The 18,400-nt window shown below is 49.5% G+C and overlaps 1 protein-coding gene across 1 annotated transcript in view; it reads left to right on the top strand.

Moving 5' to 3' along the window:
* Positions 1-856: 856 nt before the first annotated feature.
* The window catches only part of ESPN (espin), a 926,204-nt gene continuing 908,660 nt past the window's right edge, over positions 857-18,400 (top strand). Inside the window, exon 1 of the mRNA XM_078642618.1 lies at positions 857-1,150. Coding sequence (XP_078498744.1) covers positions 857-1,150 — 294 coding nt within the window. The remainder of the gene's footprint in view (positions 1,151-18,400) is intronic.

Raw genomic sequence — 18,400 nt, 5'->3', positions numbered from 1 at the left:
TGGTCGGATTGCAACCCGGGGGGGAGGAGCTAGACCGGCTGAAAGCGCTGCCCTGCTGCCGCACGCGCAATACAGGAGTGAAAGGGGCGGGAGGAGGGAGGCCAATGACCGCTCTTGGCTGGAGGAGGAAGACAACAGAGGGAAGGGCCCGCGCATGAAGCACCTGCTATGGTTATCCCAGGGCTGCACTCTGACTGGTGCCGGGGGATGAACACTGGGAAACCCACCCGAAAGATAAGTGAACGCCGGCTGGGACAGAAGCAGAGGGGACAATTCACCGTCACCCGCAGCACTTGGGAAACTTGCTCCAGGACACGGCGCGAGGAAGGTGGGAGTGACGGGCGACCTTGAGCTGGCTAAACCGCTTATGAACCGCGGCAGGGAGAGACGGACTAGGGGTGCAGAAATATTGCATGCGTAGGTGGGGGCTGCAGAAGCGGACTTTTCCTTCTCTGACAGAAGACAGGACTAAAAGAAGTGACGGTGGCCGAGCCCTGAACTCAGCAGGGGAGTGCTGTTCCCCTCTCGGAGGATTTGCTCACACTTTTACTCGCTGGAAGTTGGTACCCTATCCTCAGTGGAGCTGTCACCACTTGCTGACCTGTCATTTGTAATGCTGACGGATGGCGGGGACTCCCCGGCCAGTTTGCCGCTCCGCGCGCCAGCTGCGTTTCTGATGCTATTGTTTTTGAGCTGTCACCTCGCCTGCAAGCCTCGCTTTATCGATTTCGCGCCTGTGTGAGGAGTCCCATCCATGGCTCGCGCCGCAACAATACCAAAGCTGACGATGGGTCCTGTTCCCACTTGTTGAAGAGGTTTCCCCCCCACCCAGTCCTTGAACTGGCCAGGAACAGCCATGGCCCTGGAGCGGACACTCAACGCGGCCCGTCAGGGGGACATGGAGAGCCTGCGGACCCTGAAGGCAGAGGGGCTGCTGCAGGCCGACCTCCGAGACCCTCTGGGGGCCTCCGCGGCACACCACGCCGCCCGCTCCGGGAAACTGAGCTGCCTTCGGTACCTGGTGGAAGAAGCGGGGGTGGCGGGCAACAGCCGGGCGCGCAACGGGGCCACCCCGGCGCACGACGCCGCGGCTACCGGCAACCTGTCCTGCTTACAGTGGCTGCTCACCCAGGGAGGATGCGACTTCGAGGTAAGTCCTACTTAAGGCGCTATTCTTTCTTCTCCGCCAACCTCTACCCTCCTTCCCTTTTCTTTCCTCGTGTGAAAAGCTAATTTCGTCAAGCCACCCCTCCCTGCCTACCTTCTCATATTAGTTAATCCATCTTTCAGGGCTTTAAGTGGGATGAAAAAACTGTGTGTGTGTGGGGGGGAGGTTGATCTCTCAAAGGGGCGTGGCCGATAACATTAAGGGCATGGCTTAACAGTTTTGATAAAAATGTGCTCATTATAATGTGCCGCCCGACTGGTATTTGGCTGCTTCTGTTATTGACTCCCCATATATAATACAAGTGACATTACACCACAACAAGCCAAGACTATTGGCTGTTAGTTTGTAAAAGAGATATATTCTACAAGCATACATACAACTATGGCTTTCGTTGTATGTAATATTGAAAATGCTTTAGTTCCTGTGCGAGAGGTTGTGGAGTAATTGCCAGAGTTGTCAACTTTGGAGCTGAGGAAGCAGGTTTTAGCCTCAGCTGAGCATTCTGTGTTTCTCGACAATTCATTTAATCCCCGGTGCCTACCAAAATATAAATAAATAATGATGTCCTTGTTGGTGCTCATGTAAAGCAGTTCGAGCTTTGCAACATAGAACTGCAAACAAATTAAAATTACATCAATAATAGTGAACTGCTGCAGAGTTAAGATTTGTTTCCCATTCTGAGAGTGATGACGAAAATGGAGAGACCGATAGGGACCCGTCTTTTAAGACCCTACCCACTTAAAGCCCTGCATCTTTCGATTGCCCTTTACACCTTTCTTCCTTCCCAGTTCCTCAACGACCCAAACAAACTCACTGAATTCCATCTCCCTTCCGCTTTCTAGGCATCTCTCATTCTTCCAATCCGACCACCTTTGAGTGCAGTTTTATGAGCGAGACACTCCAGGGGAACAGAACTGTAACTTTTGACAGTTCTGTTCCCCTGGACTGTCTCGCTCATAAAACTGTGAGCATAGAGCACAGCCGATTTCATAAAAAGAAATTGAGACTTGTAACGTCACCACGGCCAGTAGCTGAACAATGAAATGTTAGTGCGGGAGAATGTGCATTCCCATGAAAAGTTGCTACCAGGAAGCGGCAGCCTTACGTGACACACGCAGCGCTCCTGCCCCGTGTAGCAGCGTGGGTTCATGCTGCTTCCGACAGGCTCGGAAACTCAAGCCTCGGAGGTAGGCCTTCGGTATCGGCTTCACTCTATAATTAATGAAAGTGCCTGAGAGAGGCTGTTTACAATGGCCAGGTTTGTGCAGGAACACAGAGGTCCTTCTGCATTAATGCCTGGCTCGGCGACGCCTTGTGCTGACATTTTAAAAGTTTTTCTAACAGGCATGGTGACAAAGTGTCAAATTAACGCCTAATTTAGTTCACATGGACAATTTCTAGCGCGTTAAAGTTATTGCAATTACTCAATGGCAGACCACGTTAACTGTTTTTAAAGGAGAAGTGAGGAGGCCCGAGTCTGCTGCAACTTACGTAAGAGCTGAAGACACCTTTTAAAGAGCTCTATATCATGGTGCAGTATCTGCAGAGGCGTAACACGGGGCCCGCAGCCCCCGCGGTGCGGGGGCCCCCCTCAGCACAGCACTTAGGCAGGAGAGCTCCTGATAGAATCTGGAGGGGAGCCCTCCACGTACCTTGCAGGGGGGCTCTCTCGTTTCATTACGCCATTGAGTATCTGTCCACTTCAGCTCTAAACACTCAGCCTACCCCTCCCACTACGTGCTGGATGTGCTTTTGCCCATGCACCATGTTCCCTTGCCTTCCAGCTAGGTTGCGCTATAAAAATAAGAGAGAGTGATACTTTTTCCACAGTTCGGCAAGTACAGTGAGCATCTGGTGGATGCTGTCTTCAGTCACTCCCCTAAGAATGTGAATCTGTTCAGAAGAACACTTTAAGAAGAACTAAAATCCATAGCAATGATCTATAGAAATGCTATTAGAAATTATGCTATTATCATATTTTTATGTTTAGATTATATCTACAAGTGCATGTATGCACCCAAACTTTGCAAAGCCCCCTGCAAACCAACCTCAACAGCCAGGCGCAGAGTTCCCTGTTAAAAGCCAGCTATTGGGCCCTGGCCTTATTAACAAAAATATTGGCAACAAATATTGAAGACACAAATATAGACTTTACATCAGGGGCGGCTGGTGACATTTGAAAGTGGTGAGGCGTAAACTAATTTGCATATTGCACCGCAGCGAGCGAGCGCAGCGAGCAAGCCCGAACCACCTTGCATCCATCCATACATCATTCATGCATTCACCCATCCATCCACCCACCCATCGTGCATCCATACATCATTCATTCATGCATCCACCCATCCATCCACCCACCCATCCTGCATCCATACATCATTCATTCATGCATCCACCCATCCACCCACCCATCCTGCATCCATACATCATTCATTCATGCATCCACTCATCCACCCACCCATCCTGCATCCATACATCATTCATTCATGCATCCACCCATCCATCCACCCACCCATCCTGCATCCATACATCATTCATTCATCCACCCATCCATCCATCCACCCACCCATCCTGCATCCATACATCATTCATGCATCCACCCATCCATCCACCCACCCTGCATCCATACATCATTCATTCATGCATCCACCCATCCATCCACCCACCCATCCTGCATTCATACATCATTCATTTATGCATCCACCCATCCATCCACCCACCCATCCTGCATCCAAACATCATTCATTCATGCATCCACCCATCCATCCATCCATCCACCCACCCACCCATCCTGCATCCATACATCATTCATTCATACATCCACCCATCCATCATGCATCCACCCATCATGCATGCATCCATGCATCCATCCATATGATAAAGATCAATTCAAAATGGTCAGGCTATTCTGTTGATGTTTCCTAAGTTAAATTTGCCCGGCGTTAGACGCCTCTAATACCATACGAAGTTATCCAATAAAGAGGCAGGCGCTGGAGACAGGAAGACTGGAAACAAGTTTTATTCCGACGGAGCAGAACACATCAGATCGGACAACAAGGTATCGTCTCAAGGTGCTCTCTCAACCTCTCTGAGACCTGGTCTTTTATACACTGGTTCAAGACATGTGGACGCTCTTTATTACAACAAAGACATTGTGAAGCATGAGAACGACATCCACGGCACCCCCCCAGTTCCGGCCCCCTCCAACACATGACAACAGTAGAGGCCCTTTCCCCTCATATGATTGGGAGGGGGCTATCACGCAGCTGAGTGTTCTGCCGATTCCTTTGGAATGTGTGCGCCTGATCGAATCTCAGGGGGTGGGGAGGTCATGATCAATAGTGGCTCCTTTCAGGAAGGGCGAGTGCATACAGTAGTGGGCAATAAACTGTATCCTCGGGCTAAGGGATGACCAGCGGTTCGTACAGGCAGTCGGGCTCAGAGGAAGGGGTCATCAAAGGAGGGGTATTCATGGACGGAAAGGAGGTGTTGGTCAGGCGCGGGGTGTGATTCCCTGAGACAGAGTCATGGGAGGGGAGGGTTCATGACTTGTGCATGTGAGTGCCGGGGCAGCCAGGGTGCGCGGGGAAGGCTTGCACGGTTCAGGGAAGTGTGCTGACGGGCGATCGTGAACAGGGAGACCATGGTACCTAAAATGGCTGTCGTGTATGTTCATACGTGAGTCGGCAAGATGGCGTAGATGATGTTCAGTACACGAACTAAAATTCCACAGTCCTCCCTTTAACATGTCTCGCCAGCTTGTCAGTTCGGATCGATCCCCATTAGACCACGCACCTCTATCTCGTATAGGGGACTCATGTGCTCAGTTTTAAAGTCCAAAGTCTTAGGGCACATACAGTTGGAAATGAGTGCACATAAAGGTGGTAAACATTGAATACTTAAGCAACACCCACACAGTATCAGGATTGGTATCAATATAAACGTGAACAATCTCCATCCCCAGTTCTTCAAAGTGTCCCAGAACCAGCCTCCAAGCGACCATCCTTCCTGCTCCTGGTGAACCTCTGAGGACAGTCTGTGGAGGTGTTCGATTGCTTTGTAGACTGAAGGTGAGTTATCTGGCACGTAGGTGCAACAGCTGGAGCCGATGATGCAGCATGCTCCTCCACGGTCGGCCAGAACCACATCTAGAACAAGACGGTTTTGAAGAGCCACCAGGCGGACTGCCTGAAGCTCAGCCGTGTTGTTGGCGAGGATGCCAGCGGTGATGTTAATGGTTGTTTCTACTGCCTGAGTCAGGTGTCGGATAGCGCGGCTATTTGCCATTGGGCCCCACAGAGGAACAAGTCCCTTCGCCGCATCCAGGAACTGTGCTCCGGTGGAGTCGGCTTGTCCAATGTCTCCGGCGCGCTTTTGCCGGTGATGGTAGGCTGGAGCCACATACGTGGGAGGAAGAATGAAGGCGATGTAGCACGTACCCCTCCAGCCTTTTGGGAGCCAAGTGTAAGCTTTGGTGCCACAAACAAAGTACATATTCGGGGAAGCAACAAAGGAGGGGGGGTCAGCTGAGACCAATGTTTTGGTGATGCGACAAGAACTGTGACCCACCAGCTGCGTTCCCTGTCCTTCGAGGCATACGAGTCCTGTGACATTGATGACAGACAGGGCCACGGTCAGGGTGGCAGCCGTTTGTTTCCGCAGGTGGGAGAAGGTGGGTCTGGCTGGATTGTGGAGCACTTGCATTTCGACCCTTTGTTTGGCAGGGATGTTCGTAAGGAAGGTTGAACCTGAAATTGCAGGACAAAAGGGGGCAGACGTCTTTCCTGTTTTGTTCAGCCAGAACCCATAGTAGAAGTGTGACACTGTTTGACCGGAAGCGGCGTTGTCCTTGTGGCTTTCCTGCATGAGGATCAACCAGGCGAGGCAGGAGCCATGAACTGAGAAAGGAGAAGGGATGAAGGGGATGGAGTGTCCGGTAGCATGTGGGAGCAACCCACAGATCCAGCAGTTCGTGGCATTTGCAGCAAGGTTGTGCTGGTGCAACAGTTGTACGAAGGAATTGTTCCAGAACTCCTTACGCCTTTTTCTGAGCTGAGGTGAAAGGGTGATCAGGTGGTGCTCTTTCATGGTGGTTGGCTGGACAGTGGTTGGCAACATCTGGTGAGCGGGTGTGCTTTCCTCCAAGATCCAGAAGGAAGTCATGAGGAGGAGGCAAAAGAGGAAGACAATGAAGAAAGCGATTGTCTTTGATTTGTGCAAATTATCAGTCTTTGGGTTCCTGTAATGGGTATTTCCTGTTGCTTCCATCATCTTCTTATCTGGCGCTTCCATCATCTTCTTATCTGGCGCTTCCATCATCTTCATCTTCAAGGTGCTCGGTAGTGGGCAGAACCACAGACTTTGTTTAGCTTCTCTCCGGGTAACCCTTGGTTGCTTTGGGTCACTGTTCTGAGATTTTTAACTTAGTCAGTGGCCTACTTAGCCGAAGCTCCCTCCTTTCGACGCAGAAAATACCCTTCTCGAGATGGCACAGTGGGATCAGAGTGTTTTGCAAGTTCAAGTGCCTCGGTATCAGGATAGCAGTTCAGTGATGGTCGGTCTTTGTTCAGGAGCTCTTCTTGGGTGCTGACGTTGTCTGTCGTGGCCAGGGTCGAGGAAACCTTCTTGCAGTGGTGTGCGTGCAGCCAGTGCTTCTTCCCCTCCACTCGAAGAGCCGTCCGAGTGGTGATCAGTACTTGCCAGGGGCCCGTCCACCGGGGTTCCAGACTCTTCGCCCGTTGAAAGTTCCGGACTAGGACGTACTCTCCCGGTTGGATATCGTGACCGGGACCCCTGGAAGCATCGGGGATGGCCTGCTGCACCTGTTGATGAATGACAGACAACGTTTTAGTTAATTTGTATAAATAATCTGACAGCAGGACGTCGGGGACGTCGTGAATGGAGGTCGGTTTGGGGGCAGTCCTGAGGTTCATTGGTCACCCAAATACAACTTCGTAGGGGGTCAAGTGGTGCTTAGTGGGAGTGGAGCGCATCGATAGTAATGCCAGTGGAAGTGCATCTGGCCACTTAAGTCCTGTGGTGGCCACTATTTTTGACAGTTTCAGTTTCAGTGTAGCGTTGTGTCGTTCAACCCGGCCAGCGGATTGGGGGTGGAAGACTGCATGGAACCTCTGTTTTACCCCCAACCCCTTCAGGATTAGTTGGATAACTTCAGCTATGAAGTGGGGGCCATTGTCGCTCCATAAAATTCCACAAAGGCCGTAGCGAGGGAAAAACTCTTTCAGTAGTACTTTGGCAGTAGTCATGGCAGTGTTATCTCGGGTCGGATAGGCCTCCACCCATTTGCTGAAGGCACATACAATGACTAATACGTACTTCAAGCCTTGGCACCTCTCCAGTTGGATGTAATCCATCTGGAGGACCTCAAAGGGGTGGTCGGGGATCCCAAACCCTCCCCGGGGTACTACAGTTCCTTTCCCGGGGTTGTGTTGTAGGCAAATAAGGCACTGCTGGACCAGGCGTTTGGCTGAGTCGGGGATCTTGTTGTTGTGCCAGACTTTGGAAATGAGTTCAATCATGGGGGCAGAACCTATGTGTGCAGGGGAGTGTGCCATTGTCAGTATGGGGATCAAGTATGAGTCGGGCAGCAACCATTTGTTCGTGTCTTTTGTCCGCCAGCAGCCTTCATGGTCCCTTAGACCCACCCGTGCCCATTCAGTCAGTTCGAGAGGTGTGCTAGCCGACTGGATGTCCCTAATTGTTTCCCTAGCGTCAGTCCATTTTTCTGCTTGTGACCTGGTCACATACATGCGTGTCGTTGTCCTATTCTCAGCTGTGGTTCGGGCAGTGATGTCGGCTAGTGCGTTTCCCTGTCCAACTAAATCTGTCACCTTCTTGTGTGCCTGGCATTTGATCACTGCTAATCGTTTGGGGAGAAGAACTGCTTCAATCAGGGCGGAGACTAGATCTCCGTGAAGGATGGGCGTACCGTGGGATGTCAGGAATCCCCTTTCCCTCCACAGGAGCCCAAAATGATGAACCACCCCGAAGGCATACTGGCTGTCCGTGTAAATGTTCGCCGTGGTTCCTGCTGCTATGATACATGCTCGTGTGAGGGCAATTAGTTCGGCCGCCTGTGCGGACCGTTGTGTGATGCGAGCTGTTTCAACTACTGTTCGGGCTGTAGTCACCGCATAGGCCGCGGAAGTGGTGCCGTCTGGGAGTTTGATACAAGAGCCATCTACCCATAGTTCTCCATCAGGATCTGTAAAAGCAATGTCTCGGAGGTCAATTCTACTCCTAGTCTGTTCGTCCGTGAGGGTCACACAGTCGTGTATAGGGGGCACATCAGGGTCATTTTCGGGCAAGGGTAACAGTGTAGCAGGATTCAATGTCGTGCATCTCTTCAGAGTGATGTGGGGTGCAAGTAGAGTCAATTCGTACCCTGTTAGTCTTGCGCTAGTCAGGTGTTGAGTCTTAGTCTGGTTCAAAAGGGTGTCAACTGCATGAGGTACTAATACCGTGAGAGAGTTCGAAAGTACAATTCCCTCACTCTGGCGGATAGAGACAGCAGCAGCGGCTACTGCTCGAAGGCAGGCAGGTAGAGCTCTGGCGACTGGATCAAGAGTGGCAGAGAAGTAGGCACAAGGGCGCTGTTTGGCGCCGATGGGCTGAGTTAGAACAGACAATGCGCATCCCTCCCTTTCGTGAGTGAAAAGGGAGAAGGGCTTGGAGTAATCTGGTGTTCCTAGAACGGGTGCCGAGCAAAGGGCATCCCGCAACTCCTTAAAGGATGCTTGGCATTCGGGAGTCCAAGGGAGTGGGAACGGAACATCTTTGGCTAACAGGGAAAGTAGGGGTTTTATAATGAGACTGAAATTTGGTAACCATTGTCGGCAGAAAGAGGTAAGGCCCACTAATGAACGGACTTGCTTCTGTGTTTTTGGAATGGGGGTGTCTAGGATGGTTTGGATTCGGTCTGGTGTAAGTTTCCTCCCTTCTTTGGACAGGAGATGGCCTAGGTATGTCACTTGGGGCTGGCAGAACTGCAGTTTCTTTTTGGAGACTTTGTGGCCATTCTCCGCAAGAAAGTGCAAGAGTTGGATAGTGGCTGTGATTGCAAGTGGAGTGGTGTCGGCCGCCAAAAGGATATCATCGACATATTGGATCAACACCACTCCATCTGGTAGCTGGACGGCGTCCAGCTGTCTTTTGAGGGCCTGGCTGTAAATGCTGGGACTTTCAGTGTAGCCCTGGGGAGCTCTACAAAATCGGTATGAACGGTTTTTTAAAGTGAAGCCGAAGAGATAACGGCTGTCTGGATGGATGGGGATAGAGAAAAATGCATTTTTAAGATCAATAACGGTGAAGGTGGTGGCAGTGGACGGGATGAGAGTCAGAATGGTGGCGATGTCTGAGACTACGGGGTACTGTGGCACCACCACTTTGTTGACTTCTCGCAGGTCGATGATGAAGCGGTACGCTTTCTCATCTCCCTCACCTTGCTTCTTAACAATGGGTAGGATAGGGCTATTGCAGACATTACTAACCACTTCCTCTACCACTCCTGCATCTACCAAGGACTGAATAATCGCTACCAATGCCTTCTCGCCTTCGGGCGATATCCGGTACTGTGGGAGTTTCGGGAGTATTGCATCTGGTCGAACAGTTATGTGTACAGGATCGATCATCATTCGTCCTACATCCGAGTCGTTTCTGGCCCATAGGTACAGGGGTAGGGTATCGAGCAAGGATAGGTCAGCATCTGTTATGGTGTACATATGTCGTGCGGGGTAGGGTCTGGACATGCTCGGGTTGTCGTACAGGATGACTCGGACTCCATCCGGGGAACACCTAATAGTAGCTCGGAAATGTTTCAGTAAATCAATACCCATAATGGCGTCAGGGGAGTTGGAGGAGAGCAGAAATGTTGTGTCAGTGGGATTGTTTCCTAGGTCAAAGGAGATAGGTACAGACAGGGGATTAGTGGAGGGTGTTCCATCGAAACCTATCGATGTAATGTGTGAGCCAGACAAGGGTGCCCTTGGAATCAGTCGCTTTGATAATACACTACGTGTCGCTCCAGTGTCTACCAAGAATGGAGACTTTGTACCCAGGACCTTAGCAGTGACGTAAGGACCTTGCTGGTCAACACAGAGCTCGACTGGATCCCTCCCTTGCCCCTGGCAGTCCTATGCAGAGTCGTGAGCATTGTTGCAGTCGGACTGTTGGCACTGATTTTGTCGGGGTCGGTCAAATGTGTTTGGTCTGCCAGGTCTGTCATTGGTGGTGTCGTAAGTCTGCCCTCGCCCCTGCCCTCCAGTTTTTGGGCCATTTGTCATGTCCCTTGTCTCTTTATTTTTAATCATTTCCCGAAGGGCTGGGCATTGAAACTTCCAATGTCCAAATTCTTTGCAAAATGCACACTGGTTCTCATCGAGGTCGGTTCGTGGAGTGCCAGGTGTGGGGTTGCGGTCTCTAGGGGGCGAAGTCCTAGGGGCATTCGACTGGTAGTTTCCCCTATACCGTTCCCTTCCTGTAGTTACTCCCTGCAATTGAGCAATCATCACTCGTTCCTTTAAGTCCTTTTTCTTTCTCTCAGTCGCCCTCTCGTTCTCGTTCTTTTGGTGTTCGTAATACTGAGCCATCTGAAGGATAGCTGCAGGTTTGGAGGCTCCCCAACTACTCTCACTCGTCTGTAATTTTTGGGAGACCTCTTGCAATAGCCCTTTTACGTAGTTTTGCACGAATAGGTGTTGTCCGCTTGCGGTGGTCATGTCTTGGCCACTGTAGTCGGAGAACACCGTTTCAAATCGGGAGAAATATTCTGATACGTCTTCCTGGGGTTTCTGACGGCAAGCCGTGACTACCGACCAGTCTACCTTCTTCTCTGGGATCAACGTCTTTAGCTTCTGCACTATTTTGTCGGGGAGTTCCAGTATGTCTTTTACAGGTTTATTTCCGGGCTCTCGCTGCCTATCTAGTTCATCGAGTTGTTTCCAGGTGTGTCCGAACAGGTCTGTGTGGTCGGCTTTCCGGATTTGCTTCCACACATCGGCCGGCAGACACAACCCGAAAAACAAATCGATGTCCGATAGAGTCATTATGGTTGAGCCCAAGGCTGTGCCTAGTTCGGTATAAAATGCTGTAGGGTTCTTTCTTAAATCGGGCAGGGTTTGCCTAAAAGTTAAAATATCTTGCCGATCCCATGGTTGGTAAACCCAGTTGTACACAACCCTCCCTTTTGCATCTGCGTGGTTGATATCATCGTTTGTTCCCTGACCTCTTGGGGGAACCCAGTAGGGGGCGGCTTCTCTGATAGGCATCATAGTGTTGGCTGCTTCTAATGGGGGTTCAATCGTCTCAGGGACTTTGATCTTGACCTCTGGTTTCTGTTCCGCGAGGTGGCGGAAAACCTCAAGCGTTTGCATGAAGAGGTCCGTCACATCGCTCTCAGTCCCATCTCCAACATCGACCCTTCTATATAGAGCCGTCAGTTTAGCAGGACCCTTATTCTGGTACCTATCCTCATAGGCGTTCAGGGTGTGGTAGCTGAACCGTAAAATGAAATGCCGCCTGTGACTACCGGCATGTGAATTGTGCATATTCATCGTATATTCTTCGCTCTCCTTCCGTTCTACCAGGGTCTTTGCTATCTGGTCGATTCCATCTCGCTCATCTTTGCTCAACCTATTTGGCCTGGCTGTTAGCTGCCTGCTAGTCTCATGTTCATCTGCTGTTGTTACCAATGCGGCTGGTGCGAATGCCGCAAGAGCCGGGGCACTAGCGCTAGGGTCACCCACGCCTGTACTTTGAACTGGTGAGTGTTGTGCTAGAGGCTGGCAGGGAGAATAAGGAGGGGGCATGTAGATAATTGGAGGACCGAGCAGTAACTCGTCATTTGCCCGCTGTTTGGAGGGCATCTCCGGGTAGAGCGTATGGGGGGTCCTGACAGGGCATTGGCCTGCCAGTCCTGATTCTTGTGTTTGTTTAACTTCCTCTTTTCTTCTTATTTCTTCATCTAGTTCTTTTGCGGCCAGATGGGCTGCTTTTCGTAACTCTTTCACTATTTTTGCTTCTTCTCTTTTCCTTCCCTGTTCTGCTTCTTTGCGCCACATGCCAATACTATCAAGCATAGTGGAGAAGCGTGGCTCAGTGGTTAGAGGCGGCAGACCCGGAAGCTGAGATCGACCGTGGACCAGGGTTCGATTCCCCGCCTCGGCGGGTCTCGGGCTAAAAAAATTCAACGGACTCGACAATTCTCGCTCCGGTGCCTACTCGAATCACGGGGTCACACTCTGCAACTCTGGGCAATAGCTTGCTTAATCTCCACTACGGCCCCTTGCGGTGGGATGCCTGGCTTTCACCTTGTGGACACCCTGCCGGGGTTTCTCACAGGGGAATACCAGGACGGGTTCCCTAAGCAAGCGCCAGGATGCCCTTTGGGTGACAGGTTTGCGCTATATAAGTACACCTACATTTACATTTACATAGTGGGCGTTGCCTTATTTATTTTTACAGCTGCTTCTAGTGTTTTTATTTTATTTTCATCAAAAGAACCTATCAGTGGCCACTGACTTTCAGGATCCTTTTTTGTATATTTATGCCATAACTTACTATAAGCTATAGCGACTAGTCCTTGCTTAGTAAACATGTCCTTATTAGGGGTGCCTTCCAGTGGAGCTGGATGGTTCATCTCTAATAAGCGGTCCGGGTTGACCCAACACCTAACCAATGGGGAGAAGATAGGCATGACGGGTTACAATGGGGGGCAAAAGCCTGCACTACCTATCTTTTCACTACTTGCAAAAACTGGACAGAATATTCTATTCTTCGCTGTTTGCAAGCAGAGAATACCTCCAGAAGGAACCAATTCCAAACAGTCAATGTTTGGATAAACAATCAATCAATGAGGAATGAAATAGGCACGACGGGTTAAAGGCTTGCGTTGCCCACCCTTCACTATCTGCAAAGGGAGAGAGAATATTCCTATTCTTCCCCGTTTGTAGGCAGAGAAGATCCTTAAGAGAACCAACTTCGAACAATTCAATGCCCGATTCAAACAATCAATCAATGGGGAGAAAAATAGGCACGGCAGATTACAACGCGTTACCTATCCTTCACTATCTGCAAAGACTAAACAGAGTATGGCGACTCTGTGCTTGTTTGCAAATAGAGAATCTCTCAGAGACAATAAGACGAGTAATACTAGTATTTTCAAACAATCAATCAATCAATTTCGCAATTTGTCGTGTGTCACGACCTTACCCGGACCGCACGGACCGTTTCTCGTCTTCCGCTTCCAGCGCCCGATCGTCCTCTATTCTCTGTTGCTATCGCGGCACTCCTGGTGGTTCCCAGTCAGGACCGTAGATCACTCGGGAGAGGTCTGCTCGGAATCAGTGAAGTTCAGATGATCGGCTGTCAGACGAGGGTCTATCGGACAGGAGCTCTCCCGATCGTTGCAGTCGTTCACTCTGTCGTCGGGACCTCTCCCACTGGATCCACGTGTCGCTGATGGGCCCCGCGTTTGGGACGCCAATTGATAAAGATCAATTCAAAATGGTCAGGCTATTCTGTTGATGTTTCCTAAGTTAAATTTGCCCGGCGTTAGACGCCTCTAATACCATACGAAGTTATCCAATAAAGAGGCAGGCGCTGGAGACAGGAAGACTGGAAACAAGTTTTATTCCGACGGAGCAGAACACATCAGATCGGACAACAAGGTATCGTCTCGAGGTGCTCTCTCAACCTCTCTGAGACCTGGTCTTTTATACACTGGTTCAAGACATGTGGACGCTCTTTATTACAACAAAGACATTGTGAAGCATGAGAACGACATCCACGGCACCCCCCCAGTTCCGGCCCCCTCCAACACATGACAACAGTAGAGGCCCTTTCCCCTCATATGATTGAGAGGGGGCTATCACGCAGCTGAGTGTTCTGCCGATTCCTTTGGAATGTGTGCGCCTGATCGAATCTCAGGGGGTGGGGAGGTCATGATCAATAGTGGCTCCTTTCAGGAAGGGCGAGTGCATACAGTAGTGGGCAATAAACTGTATCCTCGGGCTAAGGGATGACCAGCGGTTCGTACAGGCAGTCGGGCTCAGAGGAAGGGGTCATCAAAGGAGGGGTATTCATGGACGGAAAGGAGGTGTTGGTCAGGCGCGGGGTGTGATTCCCTGAGACAGAGTCATGGGAGGGGAGGGTTCACGACTTGTGCATGTGAGTGCGGGGGCAGCCAGGGTGCGCGGGGAAGGCTTGCACGGTTCAGGGAAGTGTGCTGACGGGCGATCGTGAACAGGGAGACCATGGTACCTAAAATGGCTGTCGTGTATGTTCATACGTGAGTCGGCAAGATGGCGTAGATGATGTTCAGTACACGAACTAAAATTCCACACATACATCATTCATTCATGCATCCACCCATCCATCCATCATGCATGCATCCATGCATCCATCCATACATCATTCATGCATCCACTTATCCATCCACCCACCCATCCTGCATCCATACATCATTCATTCATGCATCCACCCATCCATGAGGGAGAGTTCGAACCTGAAGCAATGAGCATCGGGTGGCCGATCCTCTCGGCTCTCCTTAATTTCTTTCTACAGATCTCAGAGTTCTTTTGCCGCACATGCACTCCACGAGCTAGCGTCAGGCGACAGGCGTCAGCTTCATTCCATCACACCGTTGCGCAGCTCCACTATTGTAGCTCCACTGTCACAGTGATGACACGCCGGAGACACGTGAGTCTGTGTGAATCTTGCCGCAGGATTAGCATTTACCGCGGCGACGGCTGTGACAGTGATGTGGCCAGGGCCGGTCCTAGAACTCCTAGGGCCCCGGGCGAAAGAGAAGATGTGAGGCCCCTCTAATTTGCATGTATCTTCCAGTCGCAGCCGGCATGACTCGCGGGTGGAGGATCTCGCGGGAGTTCGGAAGGGGGGGGGTGGAGAACAGGAAGCAGGCAGCCTCCCTCCACTCCCCTAAGCCAATCATAATGCTGCAATGGCAGCGTTGTGATTGATCAGGACGCCGACCAGCCAGGCGCCTATGGCGAGGCCATTTTCCCCATGTAGGCTGCATTGCAGCCTACATAGAGAAAGGCCAGAGTGCGCAAGACTGGTTTGGCCAAACAGTCAGCGCCCTTAGCAGTTGGCAAGGCAATCCTCCCCTGCCCTAAAACAGACCCGCCCTCCCTCAACAAAACACTTCTGCTTTCTCGCAGTGCTAGAAGCAGAAACATAAAATGGTAGTTTTAAGCATTTTGTGTTTCTGCTTTTGCGAGAAAGTAGTGAGGCGTCGCTCCTCCGCCCTAGTGAAGGAGCCGCCCTTGGTAATATCACAAGAAGTGACATCATAGAAAGTGACATCGCAGGACTATTGATCTTATTTGGCATCCCTGAAGAGACCTAACGTGGATATCAGTAACATGGACAAAAAGATATATATACAAATGAAATAAATCCATATATTTTAAAACTGTTAAATGAATTACATTTGTCTCATTAGAAGAAAAAGCTAGGTGCAGGTCTCACAAAGATGTATATTATTTACTCCTCGTTAACAGATTGTTTCCAGATGAGTGCATGATACAATTTCCAGTTCTGCCTCTTAAAGGGGGGAGATCCTGTTGAGGTAATGAGGGGCGGGATCATTCAAAATATAAAATTACACAAGAGAAAACCTCTCACAGCATGGATATAATTGCATATTTCAAAAGGCTCCCTTATCTTTCTGTGCCATTATTGTGCTACCTTAGGATGACATTACGTAATTTGTTTTAACGTAAGTCCTCTCACCAGAATCCCACACTCCCATGCTAAGAGACGTAGGACAATCTTTTTTGTGTGTGTGCTCTTTACTCAACAGAATTATGTTAAGTGCAAAAACACAACACATATAGTACAAAATTACAAGACACCATTGCAAACAAATAAAGATTTTACATAAACAAAAACAGTCTTAGAACAACCGAGACCACTTCTAAATCATACATTGACTTGAAGGTATGCTACAGATTCAAGGGGTTGTCAAATCAACGCTTTTGATTTGGTATTAGAACGGTAGGAAGTAGATGTGGCCTGATTTAGCACTGGTGGAGCCCTGTGCGACAATGTTGGTGCCCCCAATGACTTGCTCTGCCACGGATTCCCTCACTACCACCCTTTAACAGTGCCCCTCAAGTCTCCATAACTACACTCTTTCAGATGCATTTAACTTGATAAACAGCACCAGTGATACCAGTTTAGAGTGTCAGAGAACTTTATATCACACATTACACAGAGATAATCAATAATACGTGTGGAAATCACAATAGGTAATTTTACATAAGACAAAGGACTCGGAGTCACATGACAATCATACTAGTAGGCAGTATAGTTTAATAGTGATTGATCTGGGGAAACACAAACTCTGAATTTAGAACGTAATACCATGGTTGGAAGTTCTCTTTAATAACCAGAAAAGATTTCTGTTCAAGTGAACCCTTTTCGCAACATTATGTAAATCAAAGACTGGGGAAAAAACCATAACGATGTAAATTATACCTTGCCTATTTACATTATGTGAACTTAGTTATTTGCATGGGACTTGTTCTCTGCAGCGAGCACATTAACCCTCTGGGCTACCTTTCCATGAGTCAAAACTTCCACTTGACAAACCTCCATCTCTCTCTAGGAAGAACATTGATCACCGGATTTTCATGACATTTTTATTGTTGCCGAAAATTCCTGGAGGCCAGGAAGGAGGCAGCAAGTGCTTTTAGAATCATAATATACTCGCAAACATGACCCAAAGTCAGCGCTCAGTGCGATCTCACCGTTTGCACCGCCATAGAGCCTCCCTGCTCGAGGGTCCTGTAACCTCAATGACAGAGTCACTGTTGCTCTAGGGTGTGCTGCTTCGTAGGCCTGCCCAAAAGACTTGCGGTGGGCTTCAATAGGGATTATGGTAGACAGGCCTTCGGGGTTAACCCACACTTGCCACTGCTAGGGTTCACCTGCTGGTGCTAAGACACCAGGGCTTCTACGGTCGTGCGGGTCCTTCCAAGGTCTAGCATGGAAATGTGCTCCCTCAGGGAGATTGGTCTGGTGGACTGGTCATGAAGGCTGAACCTGGCTCCCCAGTTCCTAATTCGGTAGCTCTGACCATAGTGCCACATCCTCTCCTCCACTGAACACCATACTACTCCACTGAGAGAAACTCGCACTGCCTTCAACTACAACCCAATTGCGCCCGCTACAAACACCTGGAGGCGACTCGATTCAAATTACGCACTAGACAAGAGCAATATGCTGCCTAAAAAAAAAGTGACAACATTCTGGAAAAAGCAAACACTCATAAGGAATGTAAGATTAATTAAAGCATGTGAAATGTAAGCAGGAACAACATGGTTACCTTAACGCTTTTGCACTTATTCAGAAATGAATGAGTGCTTTTGCATGAAAAGTTAAGGCCATGACTACAGGGCCGGAACGGACCTGCTTCAATGCCAATTGAATATATCCTTACAAAACTAAAGCAATATGGTTTAAAAAGACCACATTTGTGAATACAGAGCAGCGGTATGCACTTTATTTTCCAGTCCGCCCATCAAGCAGGTATTGCAGTACTTCCAGAAATGGTGCACTTCCCCACCCGGGGAAAACAATGCTGTTTAGAGAAAGACTAGAAAACAAAAGTAGCGCTTCACTGGTAAACTCTGTGTAGTGGCACTAATGTGTTTTGAGTGTGAATAAAATCGATCTGGCCCCTTTTCGACCCACTCTGTCTTGCTTTAGTTATTTTTTACAGTTTGAATTTTTTATTTCTCTCTTTCCCAAGGCTGCACTTTGGAAGTGAAAAATGTCACAAAAATGATGACCTTTCCAGCAAAAAAGTTTTTCTTTTTTGGATTCATTTCACAGGGGAACAAATAAAGGAAAGGAAAAGAAAGAGGGTGTAGTGGCGACAAGGCCCTGGGAAGGGGGCCCCCACACCCTGACCTTGCAGATTTCTATAGTGCTTAGAGGCCCAGGGAAAGGGGGCCCCACACTTGGACCTTGCAGCTTGCTCTAGTGCTTCGAGGCCCAGGGAAAGGGGGCCCCCTCCCCTGGGCCTTCGAAGCAATAACAAGGCCTTTCTTAAAACACTGCCCCATACCTCTTGTATTTTGTTGGCTCATGATTGTCACTTTTGTAATGCACCGTTTGCTACCTCTTGTATTTTGTTGGCTCACGACTGTCATTTTTGCTTCATTTAATGTAACGTTTGCTTTTGTATTT

The sequence above is a fragment of the Lissotriton helveticus genome, chromosome 5_1 (genome assembly GCF_964261635.1).
Source record: "Lissotriton helveticus chromosome 5_1, aLisHel1.1, whole genome shotgun sequence".
NCBI lineage: Eukaryota > Metazoa > Chordata > Amphibia > Caudata > Salamandridae > Lissotriton > Lissotriton helveticus.
The sequence above is the reverse complement of the archived record's forward strand: the minus strand, read 5'-3'. Positions and strand labels throughout refer to the sequence as shown.